The 19,934-nt window shown below is 38.4% G+C and overlaps 1 protein-coding gene across 1 annotated transcript in view; it reads right to left on the bottom strand.

Annotated features, from left to right (window-relative positions):
* The window catches only part of LOC122557867 (uncharacterized), a 106,111-nt gene that overhangs the window by 46,068 nt on the left and 40,109 nt on the right, over positions 1-19,934 (bottom strand). The window contains exons 4-7 of the mRNA XM_043706012.2: positions 18,077-18,135; positions 12,397-12,555; positions 10,826-10,912; positions 9,567-9,744 (exon numbers count right to left, since the gene is read on the bottom strand). Coding sequence (XP_043561947.2) covers positions 9,567-9,744; positions 10,826-10,912; positions 12,397-12,555; positions 18,077-18,135 — 483 coding nt within the window. The remainder of the gene's footprint in view (positions 1-9,566; positions 9,745-10,825; positions 10,913-12,396; positions 12,556-18,076; positions 18,136-19,934) is intronic.

The following is a 19,934-nucleotide window of genomic DNA, read 5'->3' as shown; positions in this document are numbered from 1 at the left end:
GATTGAAAGATTTCGAGTTACAGATGACATCAAATAATATAGGAATATGACAAGATCTTGATGTCAGCTATGATCTAGAATGGAAGGGGCTGATTGTCCTACTTCTGCTTCTAAATTCTATACGTCTTTTTGTATGTTCCTATGAGGAAATCATGCATGTGAGAAGTAAAGAAGGGTGAGCTCAGAAGTTTTGTATTTTGTCCTTTACTTTATTTTCTCCTTACATACAGAGACACATGGCACTGCAGCAAGCAGAAACCAAGGCTCAGGACTTGAAAGGTCACTGACCAAGCTCTAGTAGATAAAAATCAGAAGATCCAAAGTAAAAGGCGAAGGGAGACTGTGGCTCCAGACAATCCAAGATAAACAGACAAAAGGGAACAAGGAGAATGAAAGAGTAATTTTGTATAAATGTCAGGGAAGTCAGAGGGAGAAATAATGATTAAGCGTAAAGAACAAATGCGCCAGGACTCTCAGAAAATATGAGACAAATTGAAAGGTTGACACAAAGAAGTAGACCCACTCTGTATGAGGTTAGGGATGATGGAATTTAAAGGGAAACTAAACAGACAACATCAATTGGTGGGTGCTGAGATAAGAGGAAGCAAACTACTCTTAACAGACAACATACCTGCTGCTTATGTGTTTGGCTAAAAAGAGAAAATGTTGTTCTATTCACAATGAAGTTAATCACAGTATCCTAGATGACTGCTGAAAAAAAATTATATGTCTTATCTATGTATTTAATGGCTTCATCCTGGTTGTTTTTGTGTCTGTAAGAGCTATCAGAGATTTATTAACCCTGTCTAGTCTGGTTGTTGTATTTTTTTAAAGTTGTTGTAGCTTAATGCATTTGAAATATCTCTGGAGAAAATTATAGTAAGATTGTCCTAAGAAGAAATCATAACAAACACATGGTTCAGCTGTTCAAATGCAATTATTTCAGTTTGTAGCAGTATCCTTCTACATCGAGAGTGTTATAACTTTGATATTCAAGGTGGATAAAAATTAGGTCTGTCAATTAAAACCTGAAGTTTCCTTTTTCTTTCCTATGTGGCTATAAGATCCTGTTGTTGGACTGCAGTTTGAGAACTTTTCTTTGAAAGAAAAATGTTGTTGATTTGCATGAGTGTTCAGGGCGTGTGTTTGAGTGTGGAAGCCTACCAGTCTGCCTTTGTTTGGGCTAAACAGGTTAAGGTTCTTAAGAATGTGCCTTATTATATTTCAGAAGTTAAAAAAGATAATAAGTAAGTTAACTGATATGAAGAGTTATAAATAAAGTATTTTTTAAAGAATCATTTCAAGAATCACGATTACTGGCCAGAATTATGATTCCAGGATATTCTGATAAATATTTGGATTTTTAAAATCTAGATACAAAATTCATATATCTTTATAATGGTTTTTCTTTTATATTTGATCGTGTAAAGTAGGAGTTTGGAGTGATTATGATTAGTTATGCATTGGAATGATCTTGAGTTAGAAACCATGCAAAGTTTAAAGATTTGAGGATTTTGTTCCTCAGAAAGAGAATGAATTTTAAATTTGGATACTGCTAATTGCAACTTGTAAATATATGGTCTGTATATGATACAGTGGGTTCAAAGTGTTAAAATGAAGAAAATTTGAAAATATCGACTGGAGAATGAAGTTGAAAAAATTGAGAATGATGCATATGCTTGAATTGGAGATTGTTTCGTGCTACCCCTTTGGAGAAACAGACAAATAGAAGTTAACTGTTTCCCTAAACAAAAATAAGATTTCATTCAACTGGATTACACATTGTGCCTCAAGCACAATTAGTCTTTTATCACTTTTGTTTAGAAGTGAATCAAAAGTCCCAGAATTTCAATAATTTGATCAGTCACTTATAAGGATTTTGGAATTGTATAAATAAATTAAATTCATTAGAGTTTAATGAGATTATCTGAAAATAATAGAAAAAGATACATGATGTTGATGACTTCAGTGGATATGAAAGAAATGTTTCAGTTGAAGAGAAATAAATTACATACTGGAGGGAACCTGGTAGACCAATGATATTTATTTAAATTTGGATGAATTCAGATGCAAAAGGTGTAGCTTAATTTAGCAAATTACTGTTGAAGAAACCAAAATAAGATGTTATCTGAGATGATAAAAAAACAAGCAAGATCAGCCAGAAATGTTTGATTTCGATTTTAAATGTACTATATTAATAATTTATTGGACTGTAATTTTTTTCCAAGGCATCTAAATGAGATAGAATAGTAACTGGTGGAATATGTAAAATTGTATGAGGGGCATGTTGTGGTGCAAAAGACATTTCGAGGGAAGGAGACTGGAATTGATTCCCAAACCAATCATTGACATATATGAGTACAGAGATGTGGAATTGAGTTGTTTAGGTTTCACCGCCTAATAGGCTCCCATTCTTAGTTGCATGGATAGCAATGTAAAGTGCCATTTTTGAAGGGGAAATTTTGTCATGGTTTATTAATATCTGTTTGAAAATATTGACTAAATATGAAATCAACAGTACTTTGTGTCAGCTGAGGTGTGGTCCATTTTATCTTGCAATGAGATTGGTACTTTACTGTCAGAAACGCCACACATAGTGTTAACTCCAGCTCTATGACACCCATTCTTTGTTTACTAACAGAAATGTCAGCGCAGATCTGCTAACTGCTTTGTTTCAGGTAAATCTCCAGATTCATGGCAGCCACTGGGTAGCAGTAACAGTCTCCTGGTAGTACTAGCAGCCTGAGAGATGCCCATTGTGTACATTGGCAAGAGTACCTGCTTGCATTCTGGGTAGAACATGTAACCACCCTATGGAGAAAAAAATAGATAACTGCTAAAGGCACCCAGTGATTCAAGAGGTGTTGTTGGAACAGTAAGCTCAGTTAGCTGGAATGTTAGTTTACGATTTAGTGTGAACAGTACATGTTCAATTCATGCACCACTGAGGCTACCATGATGTTTCTTCATTCTCAACCTTTCCTGTCACCTAAAATGCATTGACCCTCAGGTATTCTACCACTAGCCACCTTTTTCAAATGAGAAAACAGCCCTATGTTCTCCTGAGACTATGCAACTTATGGGAATGAGTTTCACAATTTCACTAAGATGGACTAATTTTGTCTTCCTTTCAACATGAACCATTACTTGGAGAACTATATTGTTAAGAACTGTACATTCACAGTATTAATTGGTTGGGATGTTCTGATGTAGGATGTTTTAATGTAGTAATATAAGGTTTTTGGAAGTTGACACAGTGTCTACTGTTGTGTTGCTGACTTAAGAGTAGCATAAGGATGGGAAATCCAAAGTTGATTGTTATGTGAATACATTAGGAATAACCTATAAGTTAACTAGTTAAAGGTCAACCAGTTAAAGGTCAACTGTGGTTAACACCCTGAATTAATTGCCTGGGTAGAGCATAAATTTAATCATCTGATTTCTGACTGGAAGAATCATATAGCTCTTGGGTTAAGGAGCTATAAGAATAGAAAGAAACAGAATATGTTTTGGTCACACTAATTCAGTCCTAAATTCAAGACACATCTTGAGTATAAACAATCATAGTTCATGAGCGGTCTAATGAGTGCTATAAGGGCTTGGACAGAATACATACTCATAGTCACAGGTTTATAAGAAGCACAGCTAGTAAAAAGGTTCACTCAATTTACTGTTTCAAAACATAATTGATAAAATAGAATTAGATGGTGAGAATATCCATTTTGGAATGGTGGACAGCTTATGCACACTGAGGATAGTGGCCCGAATTTGAATAATCCAGAACCAGTAAACTATGCAGTATTGGTGTCTCACCCAGCTCAGAGAAATGGTGCAGTCATATCCCATCCAAACAAATTGTAAAATTGCTTCCTAGTTTTTGATGGGATTGGTACTACCATAACACCAAGCACCCAGCCTCATACTGTGCACCAAGTTGAAGATAAAAGATCTGACTATGTTATGTACAATGACATACTACCACATGCAGTCTCAGAAGAAGATAGTTTAGTGAGAAGTAACTTGGAGGACTAATTAGATCAGATTCACTACAGTGTGGGAACAGGCCCTTTGACCCAACAAGTCCACATTGACCTTCTGAAGAGTAACCCACCTAGACTCAATTCCCTCTGACTAATGCACCTAACACTATGGGCAATTTAGAATGGCCAATTCACCTGACTGGCACAAATTTGGATTGTGGGAGGAAACCAGAGCAAACCCACATAGACACGGGGAGAATGTGCAAACTCCACACAGACAGTTGCTCAAGGCCAGAATCGAACCAGGGTCCCTGGTGCTGTGAGGCAGCAGTGCTAACCACTGAGCCACCATGCCGCCTAAGACAATATTGCTAAGAACTGCATTTTCATAGTATTAACCATTTCGGATGTACTGATGTTGAAGGGTGCAGCACCCCTCAAGTTGATGTAATATGTTCTCATAGAGTACAATATGACCTTGAGATAACCTGGGAATTTAACAAAATTAAGGCAGAGGCCAATGTATCATGGAAGTAATTGATGCCAGCAATAAACCAACACAGAACTTATCATTTTGGGGGAGAATACTGTGTAAGAGCAATCAAAGTTTTTAAGTTACACGAATAAAATCTGTGAGATACCCAAACTAATCTGCTTTAGCCTTGAAATCTGGGTACAGATTGGATTCAAGCAACTTATCAACATCTGCCAGCTAAGCTCTATGGCCATCGGGGTGACCTCCGGGATAATGTCACAATGTTCAACCATGAGATACAACCTCTGCCGGAGCACCTACTGAGACAGCACAAAGACATTGATAGATCTCCTTTGATTTCTCCAAACTGTGGCAGAAGTATTGGATAATTTAAAAAAAAATACATTGAGAACGTCATTTTGTTGCAGGATTTGAGGAACTGTGCACTTAGTGTTTACTCCATCTTTGGATGCAGATCATTTGTGAATAATCGTACAACTATAATCATTTTGTAGCTGCCTCCTGAAGCCTATGGCTGAACATAGAGACAGCTGACTCAGTGGCTTGGCAATGCTAAGATCAAACAAGCAAGAGCAGGGTGCTATGCTTAAAGGGACTCAGTTGTAGGCAATAAAACCCAGGCTCCAACCTATCAGTAGAATACAGGTTGAACAGTGTGAAGTGCAAGTTAAGAGCATAGGGATATGAGACAGCTGCAGAGCCCAGAGATTCTCACTACATCCTTAGGAAAGTGTATCCTGGTACGTCACCTCCTGGCTCAGAGTTCTGTCCAGTGCCATCAGGCAGGACTTGGTTGAGAGAATTGATTAAGATTGATACTTAAATGCATATTAATGGACAAATGTAGCAATGAACAATTTTTCAAAGCATGATGGGCAAAGTAGCTGAGACTGTAAAAATGGTACGATGAGTTTCCGTTGCCATGGGAACCTATCTAAGAATGTATTTTGTAAAAGGTAATGACCTTTGCAAGGTTGAGTAACAACATTGAGGGATAAGGGAATAGATGGGGAGATGTTCAGCCACTGCAATAATAGTACTTCAAAGAGTTATTGAAAAGATGAAAGGAACATCTGCAAAGCTGGCATAGTTTTGTTCATTCATAAACATTTGTGATGTAAGTGCTAAGATAATCAATGACAAATAACCTGTAAAAATGTTGAAATGAAATGTGAGAATTAAGACTTAAACATTGCTAAGAGTTTGAAGTTTTTCATCTTGCATCCATCAGAATCAAGATACAAGAAATAAACTTTAAAAAAATGAGATTTTTTTATTTAGAATGAGAAACGATGTTGATTCGTTGGGCCATAACTGACACAGAGACGCTGGAAGACAGTTAACTGTCAAACTCAATTCTCAGACCAGGCAAGGAGATTCTGATTGGTCAGCTATTTAGAGTCATAGAGATGTACAGCACAGAAACAGATTCTAAGCTCAAACTCGTCCATGCCAACCACATATCCTAAATTAATTTAGTCCCATTTGCCAGCACTTGGTCCATATCCCTCCAAATCTTTCCTATTTATGTACCCATCCATATGTCTTTTAAATGTTGTAATTGGACCATCCTCCACCACTTCCTCTGGCAGCTCATTTCATACATGCACCACCCTCTATATGAAATAATTACCCCTTAGGTCCCTTTTAAATATTTCCCCTCTCACCTTAAACCTATGTCCTCTGGTTCTGGACTCCCCTATCCCAGGGAAAAGACCTTCTCTATTTCCCCTATGCATGCCCCTCATGATTTTATAAATCTCTATAAGGTCACTGCTTAGTCTCTATGGGGATGCAGCAGAGTTTGGCTATCTTTTGAAAATGATGTAATGTATGTACAAATTCCTTTGCCAACATAAAACAGGGTCCATTGTATTTATGCATGGAGCTTTTACAACCCACAAATGCACCACACTGCAAGCATGGCTCATGACTTTAAGTTGGCTTCTGGTATAACTGTTAGCACAGCCAAGAATATTTTATAAATGAGTTCTGATAGCAGAATCACTCAAGTGGTAGATATACTTTTCTGAGGCTTGTCAGCCCACACGTCATGCTGTCAGCTGTGAATAGTTAATGGGATGTATTGTGTGAAAGGTCAACCTGCCATAAGGAAGGAGAGGATCAAATATGAAGGTCAGCTAGCCAGTAATATTAGAAATGATAGTAAAAGTTTCTTTCAATATATAAGAAACAAACGACAGGCAAAAGTAGACATTGGGTCACTTCAAACTGATGCTGGAAACCTATTGATGGGACATAAGGAAATAGTGGGAGAACTTAATAAGTACTTTGCGTCAGTCTTCACAGTGGAAGACATGAGTAATATCCCAACAATTAAAGGGAGTCAGGGGGCTGAGTTGAGTATGGTTGCCATTACAAAAGAGAAAGTGCTAGAAAAGCTAAAAGGTCTTAAAATTGATAAATCTCCTGGCCCCGGTGGGCTACATCCTAGAGTTCTGAGGGAGGTGGCTGAGGAAATAGCGGAGGCGTTGGTTGAGATCTTTCAAAAGTCACTGGAGTCAGGGAAAGTCCCAGATGATGGGAAGATCGCTGTTGTAACCCCCTTCTTCAAGAAAGGATCAAGATAAAAGATGGAAAATTATAGGCCAATTAGCCTAACCTCGGTTGTTGGTAAAATTCTAGAATCCATCATTAAGAATTTAGGTTTCTAAATTCTTGGAAGAGCAGGGTCGGATTAGAACAAGTCAACATGGATTTAGTAAGGGGAGGTCGTGTCTGACAGACCTGTTGGAATTCTTTGAAGAGGTGACAAGTAGGTTAGACCAGGGAAACCCAGTGGATGTGGTCTACCTAGACTTCCAAAAGGCCTTTGATAAGGTGCCACACGGGAGGCTGCTGAGCAAGGGCCCATGGTGTTCGAGGTAAGCTACTGGTATGGATTGAGGATTGGCTGTCTGACAGAAGGCAGAGAGTTGGGATAAAAGGTTCTTTTTTGGAATGGCAGCCGGTGACAAGTGGTGTCCCGCAGGGTTCAGTGTTGGGCCGCAGCTGTTCGCATTATATATTAATGATCTGGATGAAGGGACTGGGGGAATTCTAGCGAAGTTTGCCGATGATACAAAGTTAGGTGGACAGGCAGTTAGTACTGAGGAAGTGGGGAGGCTGCAGAAGGATCTAGACAGTTTGGGAGAGTGGTCCAGGAAATGGCTGATGGAATTTAATGTGAGCAAATGCGAGGTCTTGCACTTTGGAAAAAAGAATACAAGCATGGACTACTTTCTAAACAGTGAGAAAATTCGTAAAGCCAAAGTACAAAGGGATCTGGGAGTGCTAGTTGAGGATTCTCTAAAGGTAAACATGCAGGTTAAGTCCGTGATTAAGAAAGCGAATGCAATGTTGTCATTTATCTCAAGAAGATTGGAATATAAAAGCACCGTTGTGCTACTAAGACTTTATAAAGCTCTGGTTAGGCCCCATTTGGAGTACTGTGTCCAGTTTTGGTTCCTACACCTCAGGAAGGACATACTGGCACTGGAGCATGTCAAGCGGAGATTCACATGGATGATCCCTGGAATGGTAGGTCTAACATATGAGGAACGGCTGAGGATCCTGGGATTGTATTCATTGGAGTTTAGAAGATTAAGGGGAGATCTAATAGAAACTTATAAGATAATACATGGCTTGGAGAGGGTGGACGCTAGGAAATTGTTTCCGTTAGGCGAGGAGACTAGAACCCGTGGACACAGCCTTAGAATTAGAGGGGATAAATTCAGAACAGAAATGCGGAGACATTTCTTCAGCCAGAGAGTGGTGGGCCTGTGGAATTCATTGCCGCAGAGTGCAGTGGAAGCTGGGACGCTAAATGTCTTCAAGGCAGAGATTGATAAATTCTTGATGTCACAAGGAATAAAGGGCTACGGGGAGAATGCAGGTAAGTGGAGTTCAATCAGCCATGATTGAATGGCGGAGTGGACTCGATGGGCTGAATGGCCTTACTTCTGCTCTTATGTCTTATGGTCTTATGGGATGTTGGTCCACAAAGTTAATATCACACGGATATTGGAATTCGTATATCCCACTACTCATCTGTGTGGTAAGCAAAACATTCTTTTGGCTTGATGATAGCATCCTATTAGTGCTAGACTATCAACATGCCAATTGTGTTTCAGGGAGAGATCTTGGTGGACATTTTACTTAATCTGTCACCAGCATATGCTAAATAAGATCTCCAATAATTGTGTCCGAGTTTTGAAGTGGCTGAATGATCTATCAGAACATTCCATTATTAGTTCTGAAAAGCTAATTTTATATTTTATTATTCATTCATGGGATGAGGGCATCGTTGGATCAGCAGCATTTGTTGTTCATCCTTAATTGCCCAGAGGGCAGTTAAGAGTCAACCACATTACTGTGCCTCTGGAATCACATGTAAACCAGCGCAGGTAAGGATGGCAGTTTCCTTCACTGAAGAACATTAGTGAACCAGATGGGTTTTTCGGACAATCGACAATGGATTCATGGTCATCATTAGACTTTTAATTCCACATTCTTAAATGTAAAATGTAAAATTTCTGCATTTTGGTTACATTTTAATTGAGTTTGTTTACATTGTGTAGCTTACAGTTTATGTCATTTGGCTTCAGCTTAAGTTCAATAGTTATCTCATTTTTCACAAAAAGTGAAGGATATTAAGTGTTTTTAAAATTCTGGTTTCTTTTTACATAAATGTTTCAATTGTGTCTATCTGCTGACCTGTTTAATTGACAATGTTGCTGTTTTTAGTCAAGACATTCCTTTTTCTTTGGTGCCAGATTCAAACTGTTTTCATGAAAGGGAGGAAAACACACCACAGAGGTTACGAGATCTTTAATGGTAGCTTTTATTAAGATCATTAGTCAGTATGGTTGCTCCATGACTGAATGGTAAATCCAGCCCAACAATTGTTCAGAGAAGAATGTTGTACACGTAATGGCAAATATCATGAATAGCAATCAAATTAGTGAGGTTAAGAGTTTCACACTCCCAAATGCACGCACAATGATCCTTTTGTTTGACTGACATTACTTTTCCCAGCACAAGGTAACTTCCTCTGCACTCAGGTCATTTCTATTTATTATGTACTGTACCTTCACCTGGATGGATTGCAGTATTTTCCATTGAACCAGCCAAAGAACTGAACTGGATGCACTGGGATTTGTTGTCCAGCAGCTGACCAGAAGGAACGACATGGACTGCTTTCAGTTGCCCAGGATTTGTACCATTTATGACCAACATCTGTGTATTACCTTTCAGCTGATACAAAACCTATACAATAAGTGGAAAATAAATTATCACAATGTTTCAAGATATCCAAATTAGTTGAATCTTTAATGTCATTTAAATGTAAATACAAATTCGAACTCATCTTGGACTCATTCTACAAAAAAGCAACTTCCATCCCTCATCACTATGCCATCAAGAAGCCTATCCTTCTTCTTAATCATTTATTGTGTGAAGAATTTTCAAACTTAAATGTATGTTTGCCAACTGCAAGTTGGCCTGTTTTCTTAGTGTTCTTCTTTAATAGAAAGAGTTGAAGTAAATTTAATTCAACTAACTATTTCATGGAAAAGTCCTGACTAAAGTTGCAAATACAGAATGACAGGTAGAAAGTAGTGATTACACATAAATGTTATGTTGAGATCTAACATCATTCGGCATGGGACCTGCTCTCTGGTGTCATTGAAGTTCTTGTGGGACAGTTACTCTTCTCAGAGACTACTAACACCAACAGATTCCTGCACTTTGTATGCAGAGAAAACAATGGGACTAACAGGCATTTAAAGACTACAAAAATGTGGTTATTTAGTATAGGCCCTATTAAAATGAGCAAATGAATTAATAATTCAGTTTATGATTATGAAAGGCATTAAAATTGATCCAGTCTTGCTACATCAACATCCTGTCTCGTCTGAGTCTCAGTATGTAAAACAATCAGGCACACAACTCAAATTAATTTTTCCTCCTTAAAGATACCAAAGCAGTGACCATGTGTCACTTGCACAATCAATTGTATTAGCGCATTCCATGAATTTGGGGCATTCTAATTCATGGAGTTTGATAACACACCAGGCAGGGAATTTACCTTCTAACTGATTGACTGGGATAGGCAGGAAATCTATTTCATGACTGAATCCAATCTAAATCATGTAAGCACAAGGCAAAATGCTGTTTTGAGTGAAAACATCAAACATTCTGAAATGAAACAAGTTATAGACCACCCGTAATGAAGGTCAGAGTGCCAAATCTATTTTATCTACCTGATGGGTTGCTTTCCAAATATTTGCAGTTCAACAGAGATAGTTACCCAGGCACAAATGCTTACGGTCCATGTCCAATCACTTACCTGGCATAGGTTGTGGCTGGAAATAGGGAAATCGCATACAGGCGGATGGAAAGGTTGAAGAACAGCAGTTAATGGTCTTAAGGGTTGCTGAAATGAAGTAAATATAGAGATATATTAAGGGTAATTGTTGCTTGTGATTATTTGTTAATCAATCCCACTACTTTATCTATGTGAGTGCTGCCTAATTGTATTTATTTATGGTGTATGATCACATGTTTAGAGGAGTTAGGTCTTTCAACAAAATTTCACTGCACGTATCCCCAACCTTCACCCATTGCCAAAAGTTCTTATAAGTGCATCCCCTTGTGCAGGGCATTCCCAATAATTGGACTTAAATCTATCCAAATACTAAACGTATTAACATTGAAAAGTCAGCTGGCACCCTGTGTTAATGTCAGTAGGAATTGCACACTCTACATTGCCTGACTATTCAATGAGGGTAGGCCATGCTTTCTTTCTTTGATTCAAATCTGGCTGCAGGAAATTTGACTTTATCGGAACAGAGACAACTTGCCAGCAAACTATATGTATGATTTGTCTTCTTCTGCAATAAGTGTAGTTCTAATTGACACAAGCTGTGATATCATTAGCAAATTGCAGTCATTGGCATAGGCTTCAACTGCTGGATGAAGAAGGTGAGAAAGAAATGAATAATCTTTCAGGATAAAACAATGAAGCAAGATTTGTCATGTATCACACCACCCAGACATCAACCTTGTTACCTTCAAGAGTTTTCTTGAAATGCTGACATGTATTATCGTTTAAGAAATTCCATAAAATCCATTTCCAATAATATGGACACATTTATTAATAAGTAGAATTCAATTATTTATTAGTTCCCAATACATAATCTGTCACTTTGCCCACTATAACATTTTTTATGTGAGATGTAGGGGTAAGATTTCAGAAATTAGTTGCACAGAGTCTGAAACATGTATCAGGCATTTGGACTAGCAGAATTGAATGGTAACTATTGATAGTGCAGATTCCTGATGAAGAGCTTATGCTCGAAAAGTCGACTCTCCTGCTCCTTAGCTGCTGCCTGACAGGCTGCGCTTTTCCAGTACCACACTCTTCAACTCTGATCTCCAGCATCTGCAGTCCTTATTTTTTTCCCCTATTTTTAAACTCCAAGCCGCTAGCAATAAAGGCCAAAATTCCATTACCTTACTGATTACTTGCTATGCAAACCTTTTGTGTTTCATGCATAAGAATGCCCATGCATAAGATCACTCTGCCTTGCAATTGTTGTTTTGGAATTTCTCTACATTTAGATAACAGTTTGCCTTTTGATTCTTCCTACCAAAGTGCATGACTTCACATTTCACTACAATCAAACTCCAACGGCCAGGTTTTTGCCCACTCACTCAACCTATTTATATTCTCTGCTGATTCCTTATGTTGTCATCACAATATGGCTCTCACCTCTTTTTCTGTCATTAGCACATTTGAATACACATGCTGTTTAACTATTAAATTAACAGGGTTGATATCTATTTGATAAATTAAATCATAAGGATGTGAATGCACAAATGGCCAAATGTTGTATCGGTCATAGTGACAGAAATTACCGAGGGACTAGTACTGCCTCTGAGCGGAGAACTCTGCTCCATGGAGAGGTGACGTGGTGGTGAGATCTGTCTGTTGATTTCATCCGTCAAGACATCAGATATCGGGATGTCCTCTTTAGATTCAGTGGCAATGCTTGCCACAGCCTCCCTTATCTCTGCCTAAAATCAACAACCAGTTATTATTAACTTTGCATCATTAGCAACATTAGTAGCACATTCACTGAACATTTCCAGGGTCAAAACTTCAATTCTTTAAGGAACATAAATATACATCAATATTCTAAGTGAGAGTTACCTCTTATCTACTTTCCAAATTCTTTTTCCCTACTCTGACCTCATTTAGTGACTTGAAAATTGTCACAACACATCAGTGAAAACTCAGTTAACAGGGTTCGAGGACTTAAGAACCTGTTAGAGTGTGAGGATAGCTGCCATTATTCGGTAAGAGGGTTCATGGTAGCCACTGTTGCCTCAGAGTTTACAACTCCTATCTTGTTGTACATGGTGGTACGTTACAAAGATTTGAGGAAATTCCAATCTAATTCCCAGTTGCAAAATGGAACACTGCATATACTTAAAGTCTAAAATAAAGCAGAAATTTCCAGAAATACTTAGTGGATCAAGCAAAAGCTATGGAGATAACATTTCAGATCAATGACCCTATTATTTGAAGTGGAAAATATTAGAGAAATTATTACTGTTGTGATTTTTTTTCTGATGAGTTAGAATTAGGGTTAGGGTTAGGTTCTGATGCAACTTCATGGACTTGAACATTAAGTTTGTTTCTCTCTTCTGTTGCTTCCTGACCTGATGAATACTGCCAGCATTTTCTGCTTTGAATTCACAACAGCTTTGAACTCTCACATCACCTCTGATAATACAGCTAATTATATTCCATTTATAGCTTGACTGGTAGAAACCACAAGATATAGCTGTGGGAAATGGAAAAATGCCAAACTGGTAAGTAGGAACAACTCTTTTTGAGGTTGCCGCTGAAGTACATTGTTGGAACAGATTAAAATGAACTCAATGCTGCATCTAACTTTGTTTCAGCTGAATAATAGTGTTTGATGCCAATAATGGGCTACTGAAAGGAAAATCTTACAATCGATGGCTCTCATGACCCTTAGTTTGGCACAAGATTCAAGCTGATTTTAAATTATTTAGCAAACATTTAAATTATATTGTTTGTTTGCAGAAAAAGTATGTTTAAATCACATCAAGTTGCATTGTCTGTTGTATGCCAGTGGCAGACTTGTAACAAATGCCTGGCTCATTAGTGCCATTTATGAATCTGAAATAAATTTGGTAAAGCTCATTTTCATGTCACAAATATTCCTCTTTTACGTTTATAAACTTGATATATCAAGTAATTGTGATATCTTCCCAGAGAACTACCTTAGTACTTAATGATATTTGCTATCTCTATTGGTATTCAGTACTGGAAAGAGTTGTTTGATGTTATTCATTGCCACCAGTCCTCCTTTTCTTTGCTTTGTTTGGGTCTATATAATAATTAATGGTAGAGGATATGCCATCTTAGAGTATTCACAGAAAAGCCCTGTTCTTAGATATCATGAAGGTTTATTGCATGGTAGTGATAAGTGCAACTACATTTGATCAAACACAATTATCAGGACCTTGGGGAACTAGTACAGATATATCTACTTCCTCTGAAAACAAAATAGAACACCTTGCTTCCACCAGATGGAGCCAACCTAACATGAACATGAACATTTAACATGAGTCTTATACTTCATTTCCCTCAAAGCGTTTACCTCATGGTGAACCGGTTATACAATCATGTATATAACGATATGACAGTTACTGCTACCCCTCCCCCCATGTCTTTGACTTTACAAATTCAGATGGTCTGGATGTTTCACACATTTCTCAGATCACACCCTCTTCATACTTGGAAGACCTGATGAAGGAGCATCGCTCTGAAAGCTAGTGTGCTTCCAATTAAACCCGTTGGACTATAACCTGGTGTTGTGTGATTTTTAACTTTATACTTGGAAGAGTAGTGTGTCTTTTGTTTGAGGACTATTGACAGCGGCTATCCTCTGCGATAAGGTTAGGGTTAGTGCTTAGCAAAATTTTTAATTGTTTTGGATGTTTACATGGACGACATGCTTTAAATCATGGCACAAGACAATATTTGTGACATGCCAGTGACAGCTTTAGATCCAAAGTTATTTAGTGTTGTTTTGATTCTGAAATAGATTTGCTAAAGCTTATTTTCAGGCCTCTTTTAAGTTTGAAAACATTATGCCAAGTAATTTCACTTCTTTGCTGCAGCATCTATGAATTCTCAAATATCTTGTGTGGAAGATGTTGCTGTTGGCTCATTATCTGGAAGATCATTAGTGCTCTGAATTTCCTTCCTGCAAAGCAACTGTAATGCTGAGAAAAGTACTTTCTTACTGAGAGCATCCTGGATTCTGGATCAGGTAACTGCTTCCTGATTTGGAAATGATAGACTTTTTTTTGCAGTACTCTATTTGCTTAGACCACCAGTTTCTTCTTCTTAACCGTGTCTTGAATCTGTGGACATTGGTCTGGCTCCAGGGAGTCATATGCAGCTTAGTTCCCTTGATTTGCTATTCAAACTGGACATCTTTATTATCTTCTGCAGTTGTTGATGAGTGAAATAGATTTTCTCACACTCTCAGTCATGTTAGTGAAAACTGGTTGCTGACTCATTACTATCTTTATTGCTGGCATTGACAATTCTGCAGTATCAAGTTGTTAATCAAATGTTTTGCTGTCTCAACAACACCAATTTAAAAACTACTGAATGAAATCAAGTCTGTTGTACTGCTGATTCTTGTTCTCAGTATTAGTTTCTTTTGGTGAACATTGCTGAGTTTTACCTTATAATCTGTCTGCAGTGACGCAGATGTATTTTCCAGACCTGCCAATCCTTGATAATCACAGATTTCACAATGACATTTTAAATATCTTTTAAGACCTGTGACGAACATACCACTGACTGCTAATGCTTAACTGTACCCAACCTATTCTTAATCATACGTCTTCCCAAAACAAAGGGATAGCTAATCTTTTGTCACACACAAGTGAATAATCAATGATTGTGAAATGCTAAAATATGTGTTCTTGGCCAACCTGCTGGACTTTGGTCTGGCCGTCCAGCAACACAATACTGATTAATAGTAACACAGTCACTCCTTTGATCTTGTCGAATTTAGTTGAATGTTCCTTAGCTGGCTTGCCACTATTTCTTCTCAGTCCATTGAAACATTTTATGCTATTATGTATAATCTCAACAGATTTGTTCTTATTAGGTTCTGCCATGAGTTAAGGCAGCCCTATGAAATCAGTGCCTGTGATAAAGGTAATGTTGTGTCAGCAACAACCAAAATAGTGACTGCCCAGTTCTTCTAGTGTCTCCCCACTTCCATCACACTCTTGACTTGTGCCTTGTAGATGGTGGACAGGCTTTGGGGAGCCAGGATATGAGTTACTTGCTGCAGTAAACCTAGCCTCTGACCTGCTGTCATGGCCACTGTGTTTATGTGGCAAGTCCAGTCAAATTCCTGGTCAATGGTAAACCCAAAGATGTTGCTGGTAGGGGATTCAGTGATGATAACACCAATGAATGTCAAGGGCAGTAGATAAATTGTCTCTTACTGGAGAAGTTCATTTGTGTGGAGCAAATGTTACTGGCATTTGTGCGGAGCAAATGTTACTTGCCACTTGTTAGCCCAAGCCTGGATATTGTCCAAATCTTGTTGCATTTGAAAATGGACTGCCTCAGTAACAAAGGAGTTGTAAATGGTACTGAATATGTGCAATAATTGGCAAACATCCCCACTTCCTACCTAATGATGGAGGGCAGGTAATTGATAAAACAGCTGAAGATGGTTGGGCCTTGGACACTAACCTGAGGAACTCCTGCAGAGATGTCCTACAGCTGAGATGACTGACCTCCAAAAACCACAACCATCTTCCTGTGTGCCAGGTATGACTCTAACCAGTGAAGAGTTTGCCCCAATATCCATTGATTCTCGTTTTGGTATGGTACCTTAATGCCACAATTGGTTGAATGCGGCTATCACTTTTGCCTCACCTCTGGAATTCAGCTCTTTTGCACATGTATGAGCCAAGGTCTTAATGAGGTCAGGAGCTGAGTGGCCCTGGCAGAACAAAAACTAGGTGTGTCACTGTGCAGGTTATTGCAGAGCAGATGTTGCTTGATAGCACTAGTGATGACATCTTCCATCACTTTACTGATGATTGAGAGTAGACTGATAATTAGCTGTAAATGCCTGGGTTCGATTTGTCCTATTTTCTGTGTACAGGATACACCCTGGCAATTTTTCACATTGTTGGGCAATATAATATTTTTTTACATATAGGGTGCTCAGTGAATGAATGAACTTCCTGAGGGAGGTGTTGGATGTGGGCACAATTACAATGTTTATAAGACATTTGGATAAATAAATGAAAAGGGAAGATATGGACCAGGAGCAGGGAGGTGGATCCTGTTTAGTTTGGGATTATGTTCAGCATGGACTGGTTGGAATGAAGGGTCTGTTTCGTTGCTGTATGATTTTATGCACTGGAGCAGTTTGGCTAGGGACTGGCAAGTTGTAGTGTACAAGTCTTCAGTACAATTACTAAAATGTTGTCAGGACTCAGTCTTTGCAGTATCCATTTTCTCGATATAAAATGGAGTGAATCAAATTGGCTGAAGACTGGTATCTGTTTTGCTGGGAGCCACTGAGAGAGGCTGAGATGGATCATCCACTTGGCACTTGTGACTCAAGATTGCTGCAAATGCATCATCCTTATCTTTTGCACTGGTGTGCTGGGCTCTTCCATTATTGAGGATGGGGATATTTGTGGAGCTTCCTCCTCCAGTGAGTTGTTTAATTGTCCACCACCATTCATGATTGGTAGAACTACAGAACTTAGATTTGATCTGCTGGCTGTGGGATTGCTTGGCTCTATCACTTGTTGCTTATGCTGTTTGGCATGCAAGTAGTCCTGTTTTGTAGCTTCATCTGATTAACACCTCAGTTTTACGTATGCCTGGTGCTTCTCCTGGTATGCTCTCCTGCACTTTCCATTGAACAAGGGTTGATCCCCTGGCTCGATGGTAATGTTTGAGTGGGGGATAGCCAGGATATGAGGGTAGAGATTGTGCTGGAGTACAATTCTGCTGCTGTTGATGACCCACCTTACCTCATGGATGTCCAGAATTGAGTTGCTACATTTATTTGAAGTGCGTTCTATTTAGCACAGTTATAGTGCCACACAGCATACTGGAAGATATTCTCAACGTGGAGACAATATTATGGCCCAATCAATGTTCATAGGAATGTTACCTAAGGCCTTTCGTTTTTAATCCACAAACAACCAAGAGTGAATAAGAATGCATAAAAACGACTGCAATGTGATTATTTCATAGGATGTAATTCTCCTGTATGGTTTACAGGAGAATCTTAAATAACAAATCCAATCTCTCTGGGCTGCCCATGAGACTAAAGTCTCATCTGTTGTTCTCAAAATGGATACCAGCTTCTGGATTCTTTCTACTTTCACTTTGTCATGCAGTTCAGGGAGAAGGTTGGTGTTGCCAAGGGAATATGACGGAGTTACATAAAATCTGGAAATACTTAGTGTTGTCTCATGAAATGAGATTTATACTTACTGATTGCTCAGGTAATTCCATACCGTTCTTGTAGGAAGCAGTCACTCCAGTGCAGCAGTCTAATTCAAAATATTGAAAAATTTAATCAACACTGGAAATGCAGAAAACAAAAATGAATCAATACATAAGTGCAATAAAAGTCAGCCATGAAAAATAAACATTCAAATCCTCAGCTCAGATTTCCCTCTAGGTTCAGAGGTATGCTTTGTTGCACAAATGGCCACAATTCATTTGGGAAGAAATCTGACTTTCCTCCATATTTGTGTCTGTGCCATTTTCTGCTGACCTTTTTTGTGAGCCTCCTGTTCAAAATGGACAACCATTCCTGCTGATGTTAGGATCTCCATTTTAGATGGAGAATGAAAATAAGACTTCTTCTCACATACACAATTCCTGTCAGCTGGGTGCCCATTATAAGGATGTCAGTTTTGAGAGTTTGTGAAGAAAACAGAAAGCCTGCACTAACATTTTGAAAGCCAAATGTAAGATGTTTAAAGACAGTCAAAGATCACTATTCTATGTTGTATTGTATTGTTGATGTGTTTTATTGCAGTAATTCATCATAGAGATTTGTCCTTTAAAGTTACATTGTCCATTGTTCACATACATTACAATGAATTCCTAATACAGGAAGCACTATCATGCAGCAAAAAATGTTATAAAATATGCTGTCAGCTGTCTTGTAATCTGTTCCACTGTAATTTAAATGACATTATGCCAGTCTAATGGACAACCTCAGTCTCTTCTTTTGCTGCCATGTTGCTTCTATGTTAATGCCCATCAGCTCAATTAGCTGCATTTGGAATGAGCTACATTGATGCCAGTGCACTGTCATGATCATAGAGAGTGGTGTTGTGTGTTCAATTCATCTAACCTACTTGTGCTGGTCATTTTCAATAGTTTACAAAGAGGGCCAGTTAAATGGTTCCAATTAAGCCTTTAAAAATCTGAACCAGCATGCTTCTCAGAGAAGGAAGCAGTCATTGCCACCACTCCAGACCTTCTCCATCATATCTTGATTGTATTGATGTCCTGGTTTGCCACTACCACTAGGTTCCACACATCATGTATCCGTCTTTCATTGTGTGAGTTGTGGACTCCACAGAAAACCTTTCGTCAAATAATCGAGAATCCCCAATTCATCTGACTTTCAACTTAGGTTGAAAGAAAATAACCACTAGATCTCTATACCTAACAAGAAAACAACTGTTTATTACAAAAATATTGCCTTTAATCAATGGTATAAATTAATTATTAACTTAAATCTCTATAGCTTAAACTCTACTGCTTCTTACTTTTTCTCTCTCTCATATACGAAGTCCTTCCTGAAGAAGGGCTTATGCCCGAAACGTCGATTCTCCTGTTCCCTGGATGCTGCCTGACCTGCTGCACTTTTCCAGCAACACATTTTCAGCTCTGATCTCCAGCATCTGCAGACCTCACTTTCTCCTCTCTCTCATATAGACAAGCACACATAGATAGACAAGATATGATCATTAAGGGTGGAAAAAGGAAATGAAAATAGGGAAATACAGTTTGATAGCATTAATCTGGATGCTAGCAATTGATTAGTTGTTTTCTTTTGGTTTCTTCCAATTCCTTCCATTTCTTCATGGATGAAATAAGGTTGTTTGCACACAGATGTCATCTTTCTCTTCCTGGATGAGAATTTGTCCTTTTCAGACTCTCTAATGTTGATTTTCTCTTTTTCATTTCAACAAGGGAATTTGTAGAGGAACGTAAGTAGAAGTCAGTTAGCTATGACTGGGACCTCCACATATGATAGAGAGAGAGAGAGAGAGACGCAGAGACATTTTTGATTCTTTCATTTTGCAGGCTTTGATGCTGTCACTTCTGC

This window comes from Chiloscyllium plagiosum, unplaced genomic scaffold (genome assembly GCF_037043375.1).
Source record: "Chiloscyllium plagiosum isolate Xiang-an unplaced genomic scaffold, Cpla_swu_hap1 HiC_scaffold_18, whole genome shotgun sequence".
NCBI lineage: Eukaryota > Metazoa > Chordata > Chondrichthyes > Orectolobiformes > Hemiscylliidae > Chiloscyllium > Chiloscyllium plagiosum.
The sequence above is the reverse complement of the archived record's forward strand: the minus strand, read 5'-3'. Positions and strand labels throughout refer to the sequence as shown.